At 40.3% G+C, this 23,942-nt stretch overlaps 1 protein-coding gene and 1 pseudogene across 1 annotated transcript in view; both read left to right on the top strand.

Moving 5' to 3' along the window:
* Nucleotides 1–11,905, top strand: part of TNFSF11 (tumor necrosis factor (ligand) superfamily, member 11) — a 43,660-nt gene extending 31,755 nt beyond the window's left edge. Inside the window, exons 3-5 of the mRNA XM_006884565.1 lie at nt 5,983–6,028; nt 6,114–6,212; nt 11,465–11,905. Of these exons, the coding sequence (XP_006884627.1) occupies nt 5,983–6,028; nt 6,114–6,212; nt 11,465–11,886 (567 nt within the window). The 3' untranslated portion in view covers nt 11,887–11,905. The remainder of the gene's footprint in view (nt 1–5,982; nt 6,029–6,113; nt 6,213–11,464) is intronic.
* Nucleotides 11,906–22,828: 10,923 nt separating this feature from the next.
* Nucleotides 22,829–23,942, top strand: part of LOC102876822 — a 4,630-nt pseudogene continuing 3,516 nt past the window's right edge.

The raw sequence follows: 23,942 nt of genomic DNA, 5'->3' as shown, positions 1-23,942 counted from the left end.
GAGAATCTTTGTTTTCTTGATATTGAGCTTCAACCCATGTTGAAGACTGCAGTCCTTGACCTTCTGCAGCAAGCAATTCAGGTCCTCCTTAGTTTCAGCAAGCAGGGTTGTGTCATGTGCATAACACAGGTTGTTGATGATTCTTCTGCTAGGAGAGGAAAAGTTGTCATGGATAGTCATCCCAGCCATAAAGAATTTAGGAATCTCTCTAGATCATTCTGGTGTGTAGCCATCTGAATTTTCTAGGCTCTCTCCTCTGTCAGTTTGTTGTGTTTGGGGGCTGCACATTACTGTGTTGCTGGGAGCTCTACCATCAGTATATTAAACACCAACAAAGTCACACATGGTGGAGAGGTTTCAGCAGAGCTTCCAGGCTAAGACACACTAGGAGGAAGGACTTTGAAAAACTGGCCAATGAAAATGAGTATCAGTGGCACATATTCTGATACAGTGCGAGAAGATAAGCCCCTCAGGTGGGAAGGTACTAAAATACGAGCGGGGAGGATCTGCACCTTCAAAGTAGAGGCTTCATTAAGGATATAAATGGAGTAAAGTATTTAGGACCTTCATTTGCGGATGTGGCATGACTCAAAATAAGAAACACCGTAACCATGGTTACTAAAGTAACCCAAATGTGGTATGTATGACATATAAATCTAGACAAATTGGAAGTTGTCAAAAGGAAGTTTATAAAGATTGACATCCTAGGCATTAGTGAGCTGAATTATTGGACTGGTCATTATGGACATAATTATTATGGGTCCTTTGGAACTGGGCAATTATACTGTCAGTTCAGAATGACAAATTGAAGGTACTGACATCACACTCATTGTAAAAAAAAAATTTATATATATATATATATATATATATATTTGTTGTTGTGTACCGTAGATTTGGAAACAACTCATTGTTGACCCTCTAGCGGGTTTCTAGAGGCAGTTAATCCCATGGAAGGAGATTGCCCGTCCTTCCCCCATGGAGCTGTTATTTTATGAACCTATGCCCACACATACACATACATGCTCTGGCAGCATAGTGGTAAGGACTTGTGCTGGCAACCCAAATGCACGTGGTTCAAATCCACCAATTGCTATAAGGGAGAATGATAAGTAGCCTCCTCATGTGCAAGTTAGAGTCTCAAAAAACCTGAAGGGTCAGTTATGAGCCAATTCTGATTGGATGGCACACAACTAGATATATATAAGGAAGAACAGCTTATATAAATAGCATTCAAATTCATACCCCAAGTTGGTAATTTTAGAATTACTAATCACATAGATGAAGAAATTGAAGGTTTCTACCAAGTTCTAAAGTCTGAATTAGTTTAAACATGCAATGACAATGTGCTGATAATTACAAGTGATTGGAATGTGGAAGTTAGCAACAAAGAATGAGTGGTATTTGGAAAATAAGGCTTTGGTGATAAAAATCACATGATGGAATTTTGAAAGACCGAGGACATATTCCATTGCAAATACTTTTCCTGACAACATAAACTAAGTGTACACATGGACTTCACCAGATGAAACACACAGGAATCAATTCCATTACATCTGTGGAAAGAAATGACGAAGATGCTCAATATCATCAGTGCAAGGCCAAGGACTGACTGCAGAACAGACTGCCAAGTGCAAATTAAAGCTAAATAAAATGAAAACAAGCCTTTGAGAACCAATGTATGACTTTGAACATACCCCATCGTAATTTAAAAACCATCTAAAGTGATCTGATTTTTAACACTGCTGATCAAAGATTGGAGCAATTAATGAGATGACATCAAGGACATCATCCATGAAGAAAGCAGAAGGTCATGAAAAAGACAGGAAAGAAAGAAAGGAGGGAAGGAAGGAGGAAGGAGGGAGGAAGGAAGGAAGGAAGGAAGGGAGGGAGGGAGGGAGGTAAATCCAAAATGGAGGCCAGAAGAGACTCTAGAACTTGTTCTTGAATATAGAGCAGCTAAAGTGAAAGGAAAAACTGATGATGGGAGAGAGCTGAATGAAAAGTTTGATGGCCACTTCAAGAAGATAAAGAGAAGTTCTATAATAAAATATGCAAAGATCTGGAGTTAGAAAACCAAAAGGAAGAAAACCCTTGATATATAACCCTTGTAATTACTGAAGGGAAAATGCCAAGCCTTATGTGAAATATTTAAGGATCATATGGGTAAAAGCATATGTTGGTTTAAATGCAGCAACTCTTCTGGGAGAGAAAGAGTTGAGCAATCTCCAGCTGTGGGATTTACAGCCTCAAAATCCTACTGGAGGGTCAGCTATGGATTGGACCTGGCTGGACAGCAATGAAAACTCTTTCATTAAAAATTCGTTCATGTGAAGGGAAGGGAAAAAAGGGAGGAGGAAAGAGAGAGATGGAAAAATATGAAAGGTACGGGAAAGAAGAGTACAGAGTTGCTGAACCAAAAGAAATGGTCAACATTCAGTCATGTCAGGAGGCAGCATATGATCAAGAGATGATGGTACTAAATGAAGTCCAAGTTGCATGGAAGGCATTGGCAAAAAAAAAAAGATTCCAGGAATTTATGGAGTATCAATTGAAAGACTTAATAGATGCAATGAGATCACTTACCTATATCAGGTAATTTGTAAAACAGGACCAAAAGACCAGAAATGTGCCCATTTCAAAGAAAGGAGATCTAAGAGAATGCAGAAATTATTGAATAATCTCATTAACATCACACACAAGTATGTTATTCTTGAAGAGAATTTAAAAAAATGGCTATAACACTTCATTAACAGAGAAATTCAAGATGGATTCAGAAGAAGACAGGGAAGGAGGAGTACCATTGCTGATATCAGATGGATCTTGGATGAAAGCAGAGAATACAAGAAAGATCTTTACCTAAGCTTTATTGGCTATGCAAAGACCTTTACCCGTGAGAACCTTAGTAAATTATGAATAACATTGTGAAAAATGAGAATTCCATAACATTTAATTGTGTTCGTACTGTATATAGACAGCCGTTTAAACACAACAGGGAATACTGTGTGGCTTAAGATCAGGACATGTGGGTGTCAGAGTTACAGTCTTTCATTATACTTAATCTGCATGCTGAGCAAATAATCTAAGAAGTTGGACTACATGAAGAAGAATATTGAATCAGGATTGGAGGGAGACTAATCAACAGCCTTTGATACTTTGAGAACACAACCTTGGTTTCAGAAATTGAAGAGGCCTTGAAGCACTCATTGATGAAGATTAAAGACTGTCCACTTCAGTATGGACTGTACATCAACATGATGACAATAGTCCTCACAAGTGGACTAATAAACAACACCATGCTAGACAGAGCAAAGATTGAGCTTGCCAAGAATTTCATTTTACTTGGCTACATACAATCAACACTGATGGAGGCGGCAGTGGAAAAGGTCAGAGCACATGTTGCACTAGAAAAATCTTTTACAAACACCTCTTTAAAAACATTTAAAGTAAATGCTTCACTTTTTAGAACTGAGATGCACCTAAGTTATGAGATTTTCAATCACTTCAAATATGCAGCCCAATAAAAGAGGAAACCTGAAGAAATAATGCCTCTGAATGATGATATTGGCATTGGCAAAGACTGTTAAATATAAGATTGACTCCTAGGACAATGATGAACTAATTGGTTTTAAAAGAAGTACAGCTGGTATATTTCTTAGAAGTGGCTCATGTATGTTGAACATAATCTTATGAGGAGCCGTTCCCTAGAAAAGGGCATCATGCTTAGTCTAGTGGAAGGCCATGAAAATGAGGAAGACTTTCAGGGCAATGGATTGATACAGTGGCTGCAGCAATGGTCTTAAAGTAGCAATGATTGTGAGGAAGATATAGGACAGGGCTGTGCTTCATTTTGTTGTTCATTGGGTTGCTATGAGTCATAACTGACTCAATTGGACCTAATAACAGTAGAGCTAAAAACCCTGGTGACACAGTGACTAAAATGCCCAGCTAGCTGACTGGAAGTCAGGAAATCAAGAGACAGATTGCTTTAGGAAAATCTGCTGTCAGAGACCTCTCCAGAGTGCTAAAGAACAACAATGTCAGTCTAGAGACGAAGGTGCCCTTGATTCAGGCCATGATCTTCTTAGTTACTTGGTACCCATCAGAGAGCTGGACAATAACTAAGGGTGACAGAAGAATTCATGCCTTTGAATTGTGGTGCTGGAGAAAAGTATTAAACATACCATGGACTGCCAAGAAAACAAACAGGTCTATCTTGGAGAGGTGAAACCAAGTTGCTTCTTAGAGGCAAGGATTTTGATGTTCTTTCTCATATACTTTAGGCATGTTGCCAGGAGAGACCAGTCTCTTGAGGAAGACATTATGCTTGGAAGGGTGGAAGGACAGTGCAGAAGACCCAGGATGAGATGAGTTGACACAATGACTGGGGTAATGGAGTAGGGGTGTCAGAGTCAGTGAGACTAACTCAGGACCGAGCAGAATTCAGAACTATTATTGTGCATAGGATCCCTATGAGTTCTAGGAGAATTGGCAACACTTAACAACAACAGCTAAAAAATAGGTGGTTAGAAACTACATGCTGTTCCATAGCAGAAAGATATGATATTCTGCTTGTATATATTGTAATTAATGTTACAGAACAAAATATGGATGGATGATTGACTGAGGGGGAAAAATACCCAATGTACTTTGTAAACGTTCATTCAAGTCATTAAAAAAAAAGTCACAGCCTTGGCAACTCTATGGAACAGTTCTACTCCATCCTACAAAGTGACTGTGGAATTGACTGAGCAGCAGTGGCTTTGGCTTTGGTTTATGTTTAGTGAATACAGGACTCTTGTGACCCTTGGGTTTCATTTACACAATGGTCACTGTACAACCCGTGATGTGGATGGTGTTTTATATGATGACCCTATGACTTGGAGGCCAACTAAAGAGCAACATGCTGAGTGCTTTCATGCTTATTTCACTTAATCCCCACAGCCACCCTCTCTGACAAAGGTCCTGTTAGCAATTACAATTTACAGATGAGGAAACGGAGGGGTAAAAATGGCAGATGACTGAGCTGAGATTTGAACTGAGGTCATAGGCTGAGCTTTCACTCATTGCTCCCCTCTATGCCCCACAATGTGATATTTAATGTTAACTAAGGACATCGGTTGCCTCATTTCCACCATTCAGATTGAGACATTCAATTACCAATCCTTTCTGTATATTGCATTCTTTCTTTCTCTGGCATATGCTGTTAAAGCTCCATTTGCAGCAATATTTTAGTTTAATTATAGGTACTTTAAAAGCTCTTGGGTTTCCATATAGTACTTTGAATGCAGTGTGATGCTTTTAAAAGAGAGTAAATCAACCACACAGTGAGCCGGACATCACTCTTTCCTGCATGGTTGAGCTTCAGGACCATGACAGGAACTCACTAATGAAACAGACAGAAAAAGAGCCTCCTTAGAGATTGAAGAGGGTCATATATTCGGTGTAATTGTTATTTTGCTAGTTAACTTCAGCTTCATTTGTGCACCTGCTACATGGGTTTAATTATGTTCAATTATCCCAAGTTTTATAAATTACATTGTCTTTTATTTTCTCTTACTGTCCTAAGTATTTTGTCAAATAGTAGGTGTGTGGTCTGTTCTTTAAGCAATCCAATGCAATTCTTTGAGGTGAATCTCCCTTCATAAAATTAAGGACTATACTTCAATTAAGGAATTTTACTTCTAGCATCTTTTAAAGGAAACGCAAACTTATCACCATCAATTTGGAACCGACTCATAGCAAGCCCTCCATTGGGTTTTGGAGGCTGTGAATTGCCTGAGAGAAGACTGTATCACCAGCCACTGGTGATTTGAACCACCAGAGAGGTGGTCTTTAGATAAGCAGTGCCGACTCCTTATAGCTTAGGTTATAAGAGTTTCCCTTTTAAAGAAAAAGAAAATTTACTGTTATCTTCAACAGTCCTGAAGTGCTTTATAGAAGGAGTAAGTATAAAAACCAGATATCTTTTTCTATTTCCTTTAGGAATTACAACATATTGTTGGATCACAACACATCAAAGCAGAGAAAGGTAAGTGTGAATTTGTGAGCATTTGAAATTCCACAAGGTCACCGCTGCTTGCTTGCTCTGTTAACCTGGCTTCTGTCTTCCTCAGCTATGGTGGAAAGCTCATGGCTGGACCTGGCCAAGAGGGGAAAGCCTGACATGCCGCCTTTTGCTCACCTCACTATTAATGCCACTGACATACCATCAGGTAAGTTTCATTTGCATGGACCTTGAAAAATTTGTCAAGAGTTATTTATCACATCATTTGAATATGCAAATTCCAGCTTGTCAAATGGTAACTTTATGGATATGAATGAACATAAAGCCAATTTTCATGCGGTGGAGATCAATAATACTGGTGCTCTCCTTTTGCTGTCTTTTCTTACACCAGTCCTCCACTCGGCATCCTTTCTGGAACAAATCACAGAGCATGTAGACATTCTAACCACTGGTTTTACTATAGGAAAAAGACATAGATAAAGGTCATCATAAGGAGAAGAGCCTGGGAGTGTTCCCAACATGGAGCTGATGTGTCTCTGAGAGAACCCCTTTCTCTCCTTTCATCATCCAGGAAGCTCTCTGAACCATCACTTATCTATTGGATTCTTCAGTTTCTGCATTCAGAGTTTCAGGCTATTAGCGGCCAGTCCTTCATGCCTGGCAAATCTAGTTGATAGAACCCTACCATGTGAGTCTTCTGTGAGATTCCAGACTTGGGCATCCCAATACTCCAAGGTTATGTCAAAGACCACCTTATTTTGGGTAAAGCTAAGTCCTTTGCCCCAATTATCTGTTGCAAATTTTTAAGAGTCATTAATTTCCAGTTCAAAAGAAACTAGATGCAATTAATGGTGAAGGGAGAGGAAGGTGTCTTCGCAGACACAGAGCTCCATATTGGGGACCCCCACAGACCTTGCCCAGGCCAGGTACATCAAATGCAATTGCAACTGATGAGCCATAGTCAAGTGGAGATCCTGGAAACAATGATTCTTAATTGTCCCCACATGGAGGCCATGACTACAGTCATTTTCAGATCATCTGAGCTTTGTTCATGTTAAATGATTACTGGCTGGGTGTACATAATCAACACTTAAAAAAACAACAACAAAAACTCTACAAACAACTCAACTCATTGCAATGGACTCATACTTGATACTCCAGAGGGTTTTCAGAGGCTGTAAATTGCCTAGGAGGAGATTTCTCCCTGAAAGCCGCTGGTAGATTTGAACCATCTGCCTTTGAGTTGGTAACAGAACTCTCTACCCATTAAGTCCCCACTATGCCATAGGTCAGAGAGCTTCTGTGCATAAGAGTAAGAACAATTGTGCACTGCTTCATGCTAAAGCTGACACACTCTCACTGCTGACCTTGGAGTGAGTTCATCCAGTTAGTCATATACTCGACCATCTCTCCCAGAGTTCCAACTATCTCTTAGAGAGGCCTCAACCAAGTCATCTTTAAGATACTAGAGTTCTGAAAATGAAGCAACTTTCTTCTTTAGGAACTTGCCATTTTCTCTGGGCTGGAGCTTGCCTCTATGTCTGGAGGTCTAGTTATCTTTTGGGAAGAAGAAAATCAGGAGCTTAGTGTCCACATCCCTGACCTTAATTAATGTATTAGCTTGTTTGTATAGGAGACTTATGTTGTCAACAGCTTCATCTTGCTTGGATCCACAATTAACACCCTTGGTACCAGCAGTCAGGAAATAAGGAGATGCATTGCACTAGGAAAATCTGCAATTAGGGATCTCTCCAAATTACTGAGGAGTAATGATGTCAGTTTGAGGACTATGGTGCATCTGATTCAGACCATAGTCTTTCTGATCACTTGTTATGCTTCTGAGAGCTGGACAATGACTTAGGATGACAGAAGAACTGATACTTTTGAGCTGGAGTGTTGGAGAAGAGCACTGAGCACCACATGGACAGCTAAAAGAACAAGCAGATATGTCTTGGAGATATGCTCTTTGGAGGCAAGAATGATGAAGCTTCACCTCACATACTTTGGGCATGTTGCTAGGAGGGGTTATTCTTTGGAGAGGGACATGATACTGGGAAGGGTGGAAGCCTGGTGAAGGAGAGAAAGACCCTCACCCAGGTGGATTGACATGGTGACTGCTGCAATGGGTTTTGTTGTGTCAGGAAGTGTGAAGAAGGCACAGGACAGAACAGGGTTTGGGTCTTTTGTTCATAGGGTTACTATGAGTCCATACTCAACTCTATGGCACCTAACAAAAACAACAATTCCACTGCTTGGAATATACCCTGAGCAAATTAGAAATGAGACACAAATGGAGATTTTTACACCAATGTTCATAGCAGTGTTATTTACCATTGCAAGAACATGGAATCAGTCCAGATGTCCAACCACAATTGAATAGATTGAAAAATTGTGGTACATTCATTCTCGAGAGTACTAAAGAACAATGATGTCAGTTTGAAGATTGAAGTGCCCCTGGTTCAAGCCATAGGCTTCTCAGTTGCTTGCTATGTATTTGAAAGATGGACAATGACTAAGGATGACCAAAGATGCCTTGGAGCTGTGGTGTTGGAGATGAGTACTGAATATTCCATGGGCTATCAAGAGAATAAAAAAGTCTGTCTTGGAGAAAATAAAAAAGAGTGCTTCTTTAAAGCAAGGATGGTGAAACTTTGTCTCACATACTTTGGACATGTTGTTAGGAGAGGCCAGTCCTTGGAGAGGGACATCATGCTTGGAAAGGTGGAGGGTGAGCTTAAGAGAAAAAGACCTTCAACAAGATGGGTTGACAAAGCAACAGTAGCAAAGGGCTGAGGTGTGTCTGAGGTGGTGAGGATGTCACAGAATAGAGCAGGTTTCAGATTCATGGTTCATAGGGTTGCTATGAGTTATAGACAATTTGATGGCACGTAACAACAATAGTAACCATACTATCAGCGATGCTCTGGTGATGTAGATTGTAGGAAGTTATGCTGCTAACCCAAAGCTGGTGCTTCCCTGGTGGTTTGAATCCACAATTGACTCCTTGGAACGAAGACAATCTCCTCCCATACAATTTACAAGGTCCGAAAATCTGCTGGAAGATCGACTCTGAGCTCATTCTGACTACACAGTAGCAATGGTGATGAGACCATCGCAGTGACACAAAATATTAAAATACCCATTGGTTTTGACTCACAGTGACTGTATTGCAGAGAATTGTTCCATGTGATTTTCTTGTCTATAATCTCTCTGGAAGTAAATCACCACTTTATTCTTCTGCGTCACCAGTGCCAACCTTTAGGCTAGCAGCTAATTGCAAACTACCTACACCATGAAGCCTTTGCAGTAACACTGGTAGAGATTACTCCTGACTGAAGACAGAGAACATGAGAAAATAGCTCTTTGCCTTTTAGAAAATTTTCCTGAGTTCTCCCACTCAAGATACTTGCTCCATAAACAATTTCATGTATGTGTTTGTGCACACACACATGCACCGAAGGTGGTGGTTGTTGCTGTGTAGTGTCAAGTTGGAGCTGACCCACAGCTGAACTTCTAGGGGTTTTACAGAGGCAGTTAATCTTTCTCCTGGGAAGCAGCTGGTGGATTTTAACTGTGTGCCTTCAGGATTACAGTGCAGCTTCTTATCACTAGGACACCAGAGCTTCCTGCACCTTATGGTGATGGTACTGGTGTTATCATGTGCCCTCGAGTCGACTCCAAGTCATAGCAAGCCTATGCACAACAGCTCTGAGCCAGCTTCATCATTCTGACACACCTACCCTCATTACCCCAGTCCCTGAGTCAATCCATCTCATGCTCTCTTCTGCTGTCCCTTCATCCTTCCAAGCATGATGCCCCTCTCCAAGGACTGGTCCCTCCTTGAACATGCATGGTATGATAGAACTACATAATTTTCTCTGAGTGGGTAACTATTTTGCATATGAGCAAAAGCAATCAAATGAATACTGATGCATCAGCTATGTGTGCTGTGAATGTACTCTACATTTATCTTTTCAGCCTCTCTTCAATGGCATATGATAAATATTGCATTAGAGTGTGTGCCAATGTCAGCTTGGCAACAACAAGCCTGTTACAGTTATAAAGCTCTCTCTACAGGCACCTCACATCAAATCATTGCCAAAACAAAGGCAAAACTCCTGGTTCTTTTTCGATGGTTATTGAGTTTGTGACTGAGTGAAATGAGTTAGTGTCCACTTTTATTTAAGAAAATAAGGTTTGTGCCTCTAGTTGGGCCAATAACCCCCTAAGTACATTTATCTCCCAGTTATGGCCAGTGTGAATACTTTAGAGGAAGAGAGCTTTAATCTGCATGTTCATTTGGGAGCTCTGTTTTATTACTTTATTTACTCACAAGAAATCAGAAGTTACCTCATATTGACAATTAGCCTGGGGGGATCCACAGCTTCCTGAGTCCACTGCAGTATTTGATGAGGTTAGAATATCTGGTTTCCCGAGTGACATTCTCAAGCTAAATATTTACTAAGGTCTGGTGACCTAATGGGTAAGGAGTTGCACTGTTAATTCAAGGACAGGTGGTTCGAATCCATGAGCTGCTTGCTATACAGGAGAAAGCAAGAAAATTTTCTCTCGTGATTTTTAGTCTCTGAAAACCTGCTGGAGGGTCAGGTATGACTCGACAGCAATGAGGTGGGGGGATTTTTGGTTTGTTTGGGTTTTTTTGGTTGTTCTTCAACAGTAATTCTTAACGAACTGTTAGGAGCTCCACTACAAGAGGTTGGCAGTTTGAATCCACTGGGAGGCACCTCAGGACACAACCTGGCCATCTGTTGCCAAAAAGTCACAGCCTTAAAAACCCAGTGGAGCAGTTTTGCTCAGCACACATAGAGCTGGCATGGGTTGGAACTGACAGAAACTAAGCATAACGACTTCGACACCACGTAGCACTCGTCACAATGGGGACGAGTGGGCTGTGATGAAAGGTGTTCAGCGTGTCTCTGACCCTCATGAGCTTTTCCACTCATTACACCTTTTCATGCTGAGGGAGTTGTGGTTCAGTGGTAGAAACTTCACCTTCTGTTGGAGGTTTGATTCCTGCCATTGCATGTCGTGTACAGCCACCATCCAGACAGCAGCCTATCTCTATGATGTTCTAGGGAGAAAATCCTGGTGCTCTACTTTCTGAAAATCAGGCCAGTGCAAACCCCATGTATCACAACTGTCTGATCCACGATGGATTATGGGAATGGCGCAGGACTGGGGAAGGTTTTGCTCCCTTGTGCCTGGCGTTGCCATGCATTGGGGGCTGACTTGAAAACAGCCAGCTGTAATTCTGTAAAGGGCTTAGCTGAAAGTACTGTGTATAATTAAGAGTATTTCTTTCCTTTTAGAAAATAGATTGTGAGATGTTATCCTGCTACCGGACTCATGATTGCTTTGCTCTGTTTTCTTCTAACCGATGGAGTTGGGAGGCTGTCCCCTGCACACAGGAGCTAACTTGAATGTAACTTCTCTCCCCAGGGTCCCACAGAGCAAGTCTGTCTTCTTGGTACCATGACCGAGGGTGGGCCAAGATCTCCAACATGACTTTCAGGAATGGGAAACTAATAGTCAACCAAGATGGCTTTTATTACCTGTATGCCAACATCTGCTTTCGACACCATGAGACCTCGGGGGACATCGCTGGGGAGTATCTGCAGCTCATGGTGTATGTCACAAAAACCAGCATGAAGATCTCAAGTTCTCACACACTGATGAAAGGAGGAAGCACCAAGTACTGGTCTGGGAAATCGGAGTTCCATTTCTATTCCATAAATATTGGAGGATTTTTCAGGTTACGGTCTGGTGAAGAAATAAGCATCCAGGTATCCAACCCTTCACTACTAGATCCAGATCAAGACTCAACTTACTTTGGGGCCTTTAAAGTTCTAGATATAGATTGAGCTCGATTTTGTGGAATGTTACAATGTATATCCTAGAATGTGTATAAACTTTAAAAAACAACAGTAAAACCAAAAACAAGCCAAGAAAGGTGTATATAAGTGTATGAGACTACTAAGAGGCATGACTTCAACGGTACAATAAAACTCTGTCCAGGTTCTTGACCTTGTAAAGAGCATATGTATATACAGCTCGTTTACAGAGGTATTTGACTCTGGGTGTGTTACAGTGTAAAGGCTTTCTTACACAATGGTTTTTTAATTTTGTAATAAATTCCTAGAATTAAACCAGGTTGGAGTGGTTATAGGAAAGGGAAAGGGACGATGTTAATTATCTTTAACTAGACCCAGTTAGGAGTCCTTGGGTAGGGCAAATGGTTAAGCGCTCAACTACTAACTGAAAGGTTGGTTGTTTGAATCTGCCCAAAGGGGTCTCAGGAGAGACAGGGCTGCAGTCTGCTTCTGAAATGTAACAATAAGCCTTGCAACTTTCTACTCCACACACATGGGGTTTTTCTCATGTGTTAAAATTAGTCAGGAAACAAACCACAGCCCCTGGTTCTGTGCTTCTCCACATATACAGTAGAGAGAGTGTCATCTTAATAGCAAAGGGACAAACATCTGAAGGGTTAAGTTCTTTTGAATTGTTACATCATGCTGGAACCTGCAAATATTTTTTTTTCTAACAAGGAGAGAAAAATATATGTATTTTTATATAATATCTAAAGTTATATTTCAGATGTAATGTTTTCTGTGCAAAGTATTGTAAATTATATTTGTGCTATAGTTTTTGGTTCGAACTATTTAAACTGTCTCGCTGACATATTTAATGTTTTAAATGTACAGACATATTTAACTGGTGCACTTTGTAAATCCTCCATGGAAAGCTTGCAGCTCTGGGGGGAAAATGTTGTTTGCGAATATCAAGTGTATTGTATTATATTTCTTCCTTTTTTTAACTTAATAGAGTCTTCAGACTTGTCAAGTCTGTGCAAAAAAATTAAGATGGATGCCTTGAATAATAAGCAGGATGGTGGCCACCAGGTGCCTTTCAAATTTAGAAGCTAATTGACTTTAGAAAGCTTACATTGCCAAAAAGGATACATAATGGGCTGCTGAAATCTGTCAAGAGTATTTATATAATTACTGAACAGGTGTGTTTTCTTCAAGTGCTAGAAACTGTAAATTTTGTGTTATTTTTAATGGAAATGTTATCAGTGGCTTATAAGAAAAAAAAAATCCCATTTTTTAACTTAGTGGATATTGTTTTATACTGTACAATAAAAGCATTGCCTTTGAATGTTAATTTTTTGATACAAGAATAAATTTCTCGGAAAACCTGCCCTGTGTTTTGGTTCTTCCCTTTTATGTCTGCCGAGTTCAGAGATCCTGCTTCTCCAATGTGCTGCTCTTCTTGCTGTCTCTTCACAGAGGTTACTGGGAGAAATGCACATTTAATTAAAATCAGGAACATACACAATTAAACGAACGAACCTTGGAATCAGAAAAAAGAAATTTGCAAAGGATTTGTATGCCCGGATGTTGCTAGATAGAAAACGAAGGACAGAGTATTCTTCTGGAACAAGAGGTCCTTACAAAGCGAACAGCGGGAGCAGGAGAGGAAAAGGTGCAACAATGAAGGAGTGAAAACCCAACTTTTCTGTAAATTTTTGGTAAAAAACACAAGTTTTTCTTTTGCTTTTCAAGGAGAGGAGCAAATGGGGGGGGGGGGGGAGGGGTTTGTGCGGGGAGAAGGGTGCAACAATGAATGAATGGAATCCCAAAATCTCTGTAGATGTTCACTGAAATGAAAAATAAACAACCTAAATTAAATTAAAAAAAAAAACAACAAAAAACCACAAGTTAAAAAAAGTTGGAAACTGAAGAACATAAAAAAGGGAGGAAAATGGAAAGGAGACTATTTCTCTCTCTGCCCTTGGGAATGAACCTTTGTGCTTGGAAATTTCTACAACCCACTGTGTTGGAGGAGTGAGCTCTGGTGGTGCAGGGGGTAAGGCTTTACACTGCCAATGCAAAGATGGTTCACATCTATCAGCCACTCCTTAGGAGAAAGATGAACACTCCCTTCTCACGCACTATCCAGCCTCCGGAAACCTGGAGGGTCAGCTCTGAGTCAGATTTCACTCAATGGCGAGGAGTTTGAGTTGATGATGGAGGAGGATTAACAGGGACTGGACATTTTTCCACACGGACATTTCCATGGAGGGAGCTGTCCCAGCCAGGCTGCCTACTTATGTGACTGGGATGAGGAAAAAAAACAGGTTGGGAAGGAGGAGGCTTGTCATTTGTGGATACATATTCCTTGACGCCTGTGATGGGAAAGAAAAAGAAAATAACCAATGCTAGAAAGAAGAGTTTTAAACAGAAGAGCTATTGTTTTAAAGTGATCGAAAATTCTGAAGAAGACAGATACAATAAAATGGGACTTAAGTGTTATGTATTCCAATTGCAGAGTCTTGGTTGAAAGAAAAATGAGAAATTTTCCTGATATAAAAGTTTGCTGAAGAGAGAGAGAAAATTTTGTAAGATTAACAGGCATGGGAATGGAGGGGGGGGGAATTAATAAATTGGTGAAGAGAAAGGCAATAGAAAATAAGGAGTTGATCAGACATGATAATTAATTAATTATACCAGACATTTGCAATTGATCTTCTAAAACAAAATGCCTATGAGAAATCATTATGATTTTTAAACTTTCACTAAAAATAATTTAAAAAATGGAAACATCCATTAGCTCCCTGACTCCTAAAACATGATTGTGTCATTTCTAGGGGACTAGCATTCACGGGCTTGTACTTTTTTAAAAAACTCCAACTGTGTATCAGGTGTGCTGGAGATATTTTTTGACACACCTCTTCAAAGTTCTAAAGGTCAAGGACGTCAGTTTAAAGACTGAGGTGCACCTGATTCAAACCATTTGTTTTCATTTGCTTCCTATGCATCTGAAAGTTGGACAATGAATAAGATTGACAGAAGGATTGTTGCTTTTGAATTATGGTGGTGTCAAAGAGTATTGACTATACCATGGACTTCCAAAAACCCAAATTTATCTAGAAAAAAAATGTGACCAGAATGCTTTTTCGAGGCAAGGATGGTGAAACTTCTCACTTATTTTGGGCATATTTTCAAGAGGAAATAGTCCTTAGAGCTATCATGCTGGGAAAGGTAGAAGTTTGGTTAAAGAATGGAAGACCCTCTGTATAAGAGGAACATATGATTAAATATTATTGGTTTGACTAGAGTCCAGAATAAGAGCTGCATATTGCAGTGTTGGGGGGGGGCTGTATAATAATGAAAGAATATATTTTTTTCCCAAAGAGAAAAGTGAACGGGGGGCGGGGGGGGGGGCCATGAAGAAAAATGTGCAACAATGAATGAATGGAAATCCAAGTTCTCTATAAACTTTTATTAAACTCTCAATCTAAAAAATCTTCCAGATAAGAAATTCAAAAGAATGTTATTTAAAAATATACTACAGATTTAGAAAAATGCAGAAAATAAAGTTGGTTGTGCTGATAAAGGAGAGCAAGAGAGAGGAGAAGGAGAAGGAGGAGAGGAGAGAGGGAGGGAGGGAGGGAGGGAGGGAAAAAGGAAGGGAGGGAGGGAGGGAAGAGAAGGGAAGGAAAAGAATGCTGTTAGAGTTCTCCCTGGAGGCAAAGATAGCAAAGCAGGAGAGGCTGTTCCTTAAAGACAGTTATTAGGCTTGGAAAGGTGGAGCTATGATGAAAAAGAGGAAGAGTCACAATGAGATGGATGATTAATAAAGTGAATGGAACAAAGGGCTCTAGTGTGTCAGAGATGTCAATGATGGCAAAGGATAGGTCAGGGTTAAGATCTGTTGTTCATAGGATCACTCACAGCACCTAACAACAATCTAAGCTCTCAAGGAATTCACAAACATGAATAAAGATTTTGGTCAAATGAGCTCATTCTTATGTGTTGTTGAACCACTTAAAACTTATAGTAATTTAGAGAGCTCTGGTGGCCCACTGTCAAGAAGCTGCATTGCAATCCTGAAGGTACATGGTTTGAATCCACCCAATGCTTCTCTGCAGAAGGAAGGGCAATCTCCTTCTATGCCAGTCAGATTGGATTTGACAGTACACAACAAAATTTTTTTAAAAAGTTAAAAAACTCATAGTAACTCTTAACTCAATGAAATGGATTAACACAATGACTCCCACAATAATAAGCTTGAGCATAACAGAGGGTGTGAGGATAGTTCAGGTTAGGACAAGTTTAATATCTCTTGTTAACAAGGTTGCTATGATCTGCAGACTAGAGACCACCTAACAACAATAGCAACAATTCTAGAGATTCCACCCCAGTGGGAAAGCCAGCCTATATTCTATTGTATAAGAATTCTCCAGGGGCAGAGAAGAGGCTTGTAACCCAATAGTGAGGCGCCCAGAAGCTCTGAACAGAACATTGGACTGGATCAGAGGGGAAAGTGGAGTGCAAGGTTCTGAAGTTGGATGTAGATATTCATATGCCCTTTCATTAACAACTGGTGACCCCCAAATAGGAGCCAAGAACTAAGGTCTAAAATGGAATGACTCCAAGTTCTAATGAGACACTATATAGTTGCAACAGCCAGTTTGGAAAACAGCAGATGGTCTGCAATACCAAGGAGAGCCTCTGATCACACAGCCAGACTGTAATGTGAATTTGATCCAACTTGATGCTCTGATATGTTAAGGCTTTCAGAGCTTTACTGGACTGAATCTAGGACTCAATGAAATATTGGTGTGCACTGACCTGAGCATTGGAGGTTACTATAGTACATGAGTGGATCAGGAGATCAGAAAAAGCTTCTTCTCTATTAAGGGCAGTGGTGGTTCAGTGGTAAAATTCTTGTCTTCTCTGTAGGAGACTTTAATTTGAATCCAGGTTGATGTGCCTCAATCACACCCATCAGCAGTTGGTGCACTTTTCAGAGTAAGTTAGACAGGAAGAAACACCTGCAATCTACTTCTGAAAATCAGGATGCAAAAATACTGTGTATCACAGAAGACTAATCTGCAATCATTTGCAGCAATGTCAGGACCAGGCAGCTTTCTGTTGTGCATCGAGTTGCCATGTGCTGGGAGACTTCTCACTGGTAGAAAGCAGCAGTGATGCTCAAGGCTTACCAGGATCTATATGTATCAGGAAAAAGTGAAGACAACAGCCTACGTTTCCAATCACGTACTACCTTTTCACTCTGGCTTTTTCTTCTCACCTATCTTTCCACTTCTACTCTTCCACAGGTATCTGTCCCCCTCTCTTCCTCATCACTCCCTGGTTCATATCTCTGAGGGCCATTTAGTCTCTCTGGGTTAGGAGGGGGCTTCTGCATCTGAGATGGGCCTACATCACATGGGGAAACCAACATAAATTAGATAGTTTGACAAAATGAATTATTTGCTCTTTTAAACAAATATATTTAAATCTTCTTCCTATTTCGCCATTGGTTTCCACTGACTCTATTCACAGTGACCCTCTGTGACAGAGTAGAATTGCCCCCTTGAGCTTTCTAGGCTGTAACCTTTATGGGTTTAGATCCTCAGCCTTTCTCCTTTGGAATCAGTAGGTGAACTCAAACCACCAACCTTTTGATTAGGAGCCAAGTGCTTAACCATTGTGGTAGCAGGCCTCTTACCTTCTCCCTAATATACTGAGTCAGAAAGGATGAAAACAGGTCGAACTGGGCATCAGCTTCTTCTTGTTTTACAACTACCCTAAATTCATGACTGCACAAATTGTCACCCCTTATCCCCATCTCCCTTAACAGAAGCTCTGTAAAACTTACATGTTTCCCAGACCCTCCAAGTGCAGCTCATCCCATCCAAGGAGACGATTCCTCTGCTTTCTCAGCTTGTATTTCCCTTGAATCATCATCTCCATTCCACTGTCCTGGAAACTTGTATAGAGACAAGGGTCTCTGAAGACTTTTCTGTATGCCTACTCCTTTCTGTGTCCAAATTATTGCCTCAGCTTGAGAGGGTAAAGTTGAGTTAGACTTGGACACATGGGGGATGCATCTCTGACTCTACTGCCAATCCTGTCTTCCAGCTCTGAAGACATGTGAAAAACACCACAGCCTTCCTTCCTGGCTTTGCTCATCGATTCTCTGGCTGCCTTGCTATGAAATTGAAATATGTTCCCCAGTAGCTGCATTTATAAATGCTAATTAGTTATCGATTGTCATTATTTTGATTTAGCCTATGTCACTTTTTTACAGTCAAAAGTGTGCACAAAGTGAGTGTTAGATTTTAGCTATAAAACAGAAATCTATCTTTTTGAATAATAACACTTTTAGGATACTTCTGCTTTTTTATCCTTGTAATTCAAAAAATTCTGTTCCTTAGTTATCAACTCTTACCTTTCCTGTCTTTAGTTGGCTAGTCGTCATTACAAAGTGTGACATTCTTCCATTTTAGTGAGGACTCTGGATACGTGGAGTGACAAACCCCTTGATATTATCCAGTGTGACCTAGCTATAATATTATTTGTGTTACTGCTTGCTGTTGTTGTATTGTAGAAAGTCTACAGAGTCTTCTATTTTGAAAATTCCAAGGAGACTTATCTAGCCCTCTTAGACATAGAATGAATTAGAAGTTGCTAATTTTGTTAGTGCTATCTGAGGTGAAGAACCTGGAACTCAGGGCTCTGGTGGCCTAGAGGCAAGAAGCTGCGCTACAATTCCAAAGGCACATGGTTTGGATCCACCAGATGCACTGCTGGAGAAGGGTGGGCAGTCTCCTCTTCTGCGATCAACTGCCTCTGAAAACTCACCAGACGGTCAGTTCCAACTCTATGGTAAACAACAACATCTGAGGTGAAGAACCTGGAGCTCAGGGCTCTGATTTATTTTTTGGAGAAAAGAACTTTCAGTCTTTCCATCTCTCTTGTGAGGATCTTGGAATCAATGGGCTGTTATTTTCTCGTTCAAAACTCATGTATCCCTACTTTATCTGTGTTCTTTAAAAGCTTCAGTCCCTCAAATGCCAGATCATGACAATCTAAATGAAATGAAATGAAAATTCACTCTAGTGGCCTAGCGGGTTAGGCGTTGTGCTGCCAACTTAAAAGCAGGCAGTTTGAATCCACCAGCTGCTCTGTGAGGGAAAGAGGAACGGTGCCATTTACAGCCCTTGAAAACCTCTGGAGGGTCAGCTATGAGTTGCTTCTGACTTAATGGCAAGGAGGTTGAGTTTTATGAGATCTGAGAATTTTTTTGAAGATCTCATACTTGGGTATCAGTCAGTTTCAACGCCAGAATCTCAGTATAGTCTTTTCTGACTGGTAATCTTGATAGGTGACCACTCTTTGAGACTCAGTGTTCCAACTTACAAGTAGGGGGCTCCTGCCTTTGTTGAAGAGTTAAGAGGACTCCTCTAGGGAGAAGCTTGATAAGCAGGGGCCAACATTATCCTCCCACTCCATTTGGTACATCCTTAGTCCCCGGAACCAGGTATATAGTTGAACCTCTTTTACTTCAGTTCTTGTGTGGGGCCCAGGTTTTAATCATTTGGTATTGTTAGAATAAAAATTTCCAGAAACAACTGACTTTAAAGAACAGAAATGTATTTTCTCATAGTTCTATAGGTTTAAAGTTCAAATCTAGATCTCTGCATGCTGATACTTCTGTGAGTTTTTCTCTTTCTTTCTGATGTCTACTGTCTACCCTTGTTTCCTTACTTATAGTTGTTGTTGTTATGTGTCATCGAGTTGCCTGTGGCTCATAGCAACCCTATATACAATAGCACTAAACCCTGCTGTATCCCTTGCCAATCTTATTATCTCCCACACACCTATCCCCTTTACCCCATGACTGAACCAATCCATCTCATTGAGGATCTTCCTCTGCTGCACTGTCCCTCCACCCTCCCAAACATGATGTCCCTCTCCAGGGACTTGCAACATGTTCAAAGTATGTCAGACAAAGCTTCAGAATCCTTGCCTCCAAGGAGCAGCGCTTTACCCTCTCCAGGGCGAACTTGTTTGTTCTCCTAGCAGTCCATGGTATATTCAATATTCTTCTCCAGCACCACAGCTCAAAGGCATCAACTCTCCTTCTATGATCCCTAGTTATTGTCTAGCTCTCTGATTCATAACAAGTCATTTACAAAGACCATGGCATGTATCAGGTGCACCTTAATCCTCAGACTGACATCATTGCTCTTCAGTACTTTGGAGAAGTCTCTGACACCTGACTTTCCCAATGCAATTCATCTTTTAATTTCTTGGCTGCTGGTACCAAGAGTGTTGATTGTGGAGCCAAGTAAACTGAATCTGTCAGCAATCTCAATCTCTTCACCTTCTATCATGATGCTGTCAGTCAGGCCAGTGGTAAGAATCTTTGTTTTCTTGAGCTTCAGTCCATATTGAAGGCTGCAGTCCTTGACCTTCTCCAGCAAGCACTTCAGGTTCTCCTTAGTTTCAGTAAGCAGGGTTGTGTCATCTGCATAACATAGATTGTTGTTGAGTCTACCTCCAATCCTGGTGCCACACTTTTCCTCATAGAGCCCAGCCTCCCAGATAGTATATTCCACATATAGATTGAAAAGATATGGTGATAGGACACATCCTTAATTTCTCAATTTTGAACCATGCAGTGTTTCCTTGCTCTGTTTTGACAACTGCCTTCTGGTCCAAGTATAGGTTTCAGAGAAGCACAATCAAGTGTTTTAGGATTCCCATTCTTCTCTGAGTCAGCCACAGTTTGTTGTGATCCACACAGTCAAATGTGTTTGCATAGTCAATGGTACTCTCTGCTTTCAGCCAAGATTCATTTGACATTAGCTATAATATCCCTTGTGCCACAGCCTCTTTTAAACCCAGCCTGCACTTCAGGCATTTCCCTTTTAATGAGCTGTTCCCATCATTTTTGGTTATAGAGAGGTCCTTAAATGTGTCTATTCTGTCCCATTGATAAGATACAAGCCAATTTACCTCGATATGAGCTCATATAAGCAGTTGTATTCAAAATTAGAAGAAAACATTCTAGATCTTAATGTATAGAATGGAAAACATTCACAGAAATTTTAGGGGAAATAAAATTGCTATACAAAACTAGAGAAATCATCGAATCAGGAAATATATCATTAAATAAGAGAGGGAAGCTTAAAAGAATTTACCTTAATCTCCAAGTTTCACAGAGCTATCATTAGTGGCAAGAAATAAATAAAAGATACCCACTAAGTGCTAGATCTGTATCAAGGACAGGAATAATTACTCTTCCACCTTGTCTATACTACAAAATTTTCCACACAGATGGCCTGTGAACCAAAATCCAAGTCCCAGCAGCCCCAAGTCAATACTAATAGACATCAAGGAGAATTCAGGGAGGAGACAGCTTGAAATGAGGCTCCCTGATGGCTCAGACCTGAGGGTCACTGACAGAAACATGCCTTAACATGAGGCTGAGAGGTGCAGAAGCAGGAACTGGGCTCTGTGATTGCACACGAGCTTCATTAGCTTGGAATCAAACCCAGGTCTCCTGTAGAAAAAGTGAGAATTTTAATTAAGCTATATATAAAAAAAATACTTCATGAACTTGGCTCAATAACCAACATTCCATCATTCTCTCCCAAGCCTTGGTTTCCCCCCTTACATCTTTCCTTACTCTACAAGACAAGATGAGGGTGTATGACAGTTTGAAGGAAGGAGTGTGTGTTCCTGACCACCTTGAACAAACCTAATAAGCTCAGATTTAATTTTTCTAAGATGATCTGACAACTCATTCGTCTTTGTTTTCTGCCATCACAAGGGAGTAAATACAGCACAGCAGGCAAAGACAAATTCATTAAAATCCTTGAGGCATGGCTAGTTAATAAGGCATGGATTGTTTTTATTAAGGTAAATACACACACACACACACACACACACACAGACACTGTACACAGTTTTCCTCTTTCACTATTTTAAAGGACACAATTCAGTGACATTGAAGACATTCATAATGTTGTATAACCGCTACCATTGTGTACTACTAAATGTTTTCATCATCCCAGATAGACACCTTTCAGCAATAACATACCGTCTGTCCCTCCCTCAGCCCATGGTAATTATTGATATACTGATAAACTTGGGTCTCTGTCATTGATAGAATTGTGTTATCCTCAAATTGTTGTTGTTGTTATTAAGTGCCGTTGAGTTGCAGGCGACTCATAGCGACCCTATGAAGGAGAGTCCTCGATGCTTGGGTGCCTTTAATCCTCTCTCCAGGTTCATAGTTTTTCCAGAGGCAAGCTATTACGGAAGTGGATGCCACTCCTCCTTCCATGCTTGTTTTAAATGGGGAGCTTCCTCCCCCACTCTCTGTCTGCATTGGGTAGCCAACCATTAATGCATTTGACACATCCGTGTCACAGTGTTCAGCCTCACAGCAGCCATAAGTAAATCCTAACTTCTGTGCCTATAGTTATCATTTTATTTGGGAATAAGTTGTCTTCATAATATTAATTAGGAAGGAGTAATTCAGGGTATGATTTGAGTAACTAATTTTGAAATGTAAAAAAACATAACAAGCAAGCAAGAAAGCAGGGCTAGGGTAAGAGGGAGATCTCTAAGGATGAACTAAGAAGCTGAAGGAGAGAGAAGTCTCTCTAGAGCTAGGACCCTGAATTTGTACTACCAGCTGCCTACTGGTCATATTTCTGTTATAATAACACTAGTTATCTAAGACAATCTCTGCATTTGTTTCTTCTAAATATTTTCTCTAAGTGGGATTACAAAGCATTTGTCCTTCTGTGACTTACTCATTTAATTTTCAAAATTCACCAATGCTATGTCATGTATCAGAACTTCATTTGTCTTTTGCCTGAGCCGACTTAACAGGTAACTCCTTATCTTGAATGGGATATATCACTTTTATATGGTCTTTCTCAATGACTGATCAAGTGAATTGGATAGCAGGCTAGTAATTAAAATAATGTGCATGGCATGCCTGATAGTGGTGGAACAGTGTACGTAAGGTATATGGAAGCATAATGAGGGTATCGATAAGTTTTGACATCCTGTTAGGATTCAAAAGAGACATTATAGCAGCAGAAAGCGAGCACTACACTACTACCAAAAAGGAATTGGGATAGGATTGCATCCCTTGGACTCAGGGTCCTCATGATAAGGTCCTTCAACACCCAGGAAACATGTAACACTGGGAATGATGAAAGATAGGGAGAAGCAGAAACTTCCTAGATGGTGGAACATGTGCCTTAGGAGTCTGACCCTTAAAGTGGCCTCAATTTCCTTCTACCATAAAAACTGTGTTATTTTTCAGTCTAGTCCAACTCTTAGTTAGAACTTCCTCATGGAGTTCTGGGACGTTGTTTTTGTAGAGAAGCCTGTCTCATCTTTCTTCCATGAAGCAGTTTCAACAACCAGCCTTTTGGTTAACACTGAGCTTACTCAAACAATGTACCAGCAGTCTTCTCATTCCCATCATATGTTGGTTGTTGTTGTTAAGTGCTGTCAAGTCGTAGATGACTCGTAGTGATCTTTTGAACAAAAGACCTGAACATTTGTATAACTTTGGTCATTTCTCTATGTTCAAAGAGTTTCCAGAGGCAAGCCATTTTGCAAGTGAATGCCACTCCTGCTTCCAAGCTTATTTTAATCATGAAGCTTCACCAAACACTGCCCACCACGGGTAACCATTATTACATTTGGCATGTCAGTGTCACAGTGTTTAGTATCAAAGTAACCATGAGTTACCTCTGTACAGCAATAGACCAGTGCTATACCACTTAGAAGAATGTTTGACAAAAACTAATTTAAACCAGACCCGAGGGCCCCAGATTTGGTTTAAATTCCCAGCAGATAGAGAATTAAATTTAGTTTCTCCATCTTTTGCATTACTGTACCCCAGACACCAGCCTTTCTGATAGAGTCCTAGTTTAACTGTTAAAGGTAGCACAGTGATGGTCAGCCTATCCAGAGGAAAAAATTTCCTTTCTCACTGCTGAAAGGTGTTTATAAACTGTATTACATCCAACTGTCAAAAATTATCAATAGTCCATTAACACATTTACATTGATTAAGAAACATTGTTG

Source organism: Elephantulus edwardii, unplaced genomic scaffold, assembly GCF_000299155.1.
Source record: "Elephantulus edwardii isolate Elephantulus edwardi_28Jun2011 unplaced genomic scaffold, EleEdw1.0 scaffold00036, whole genome shotgun sequence".
Classification (NCBI taxonomy): Eukaryota; Metazoa; Chordata; class Mammalia; order Macroscelidea; family Macroscelididae; genus Elephantulus; species Elephantulus edwardii.
The sequence above is the reverse complement of the archived record's forward strand: the minus strand, read 5'-3'. Positions and strand labels throughout refer to the sequence as shown.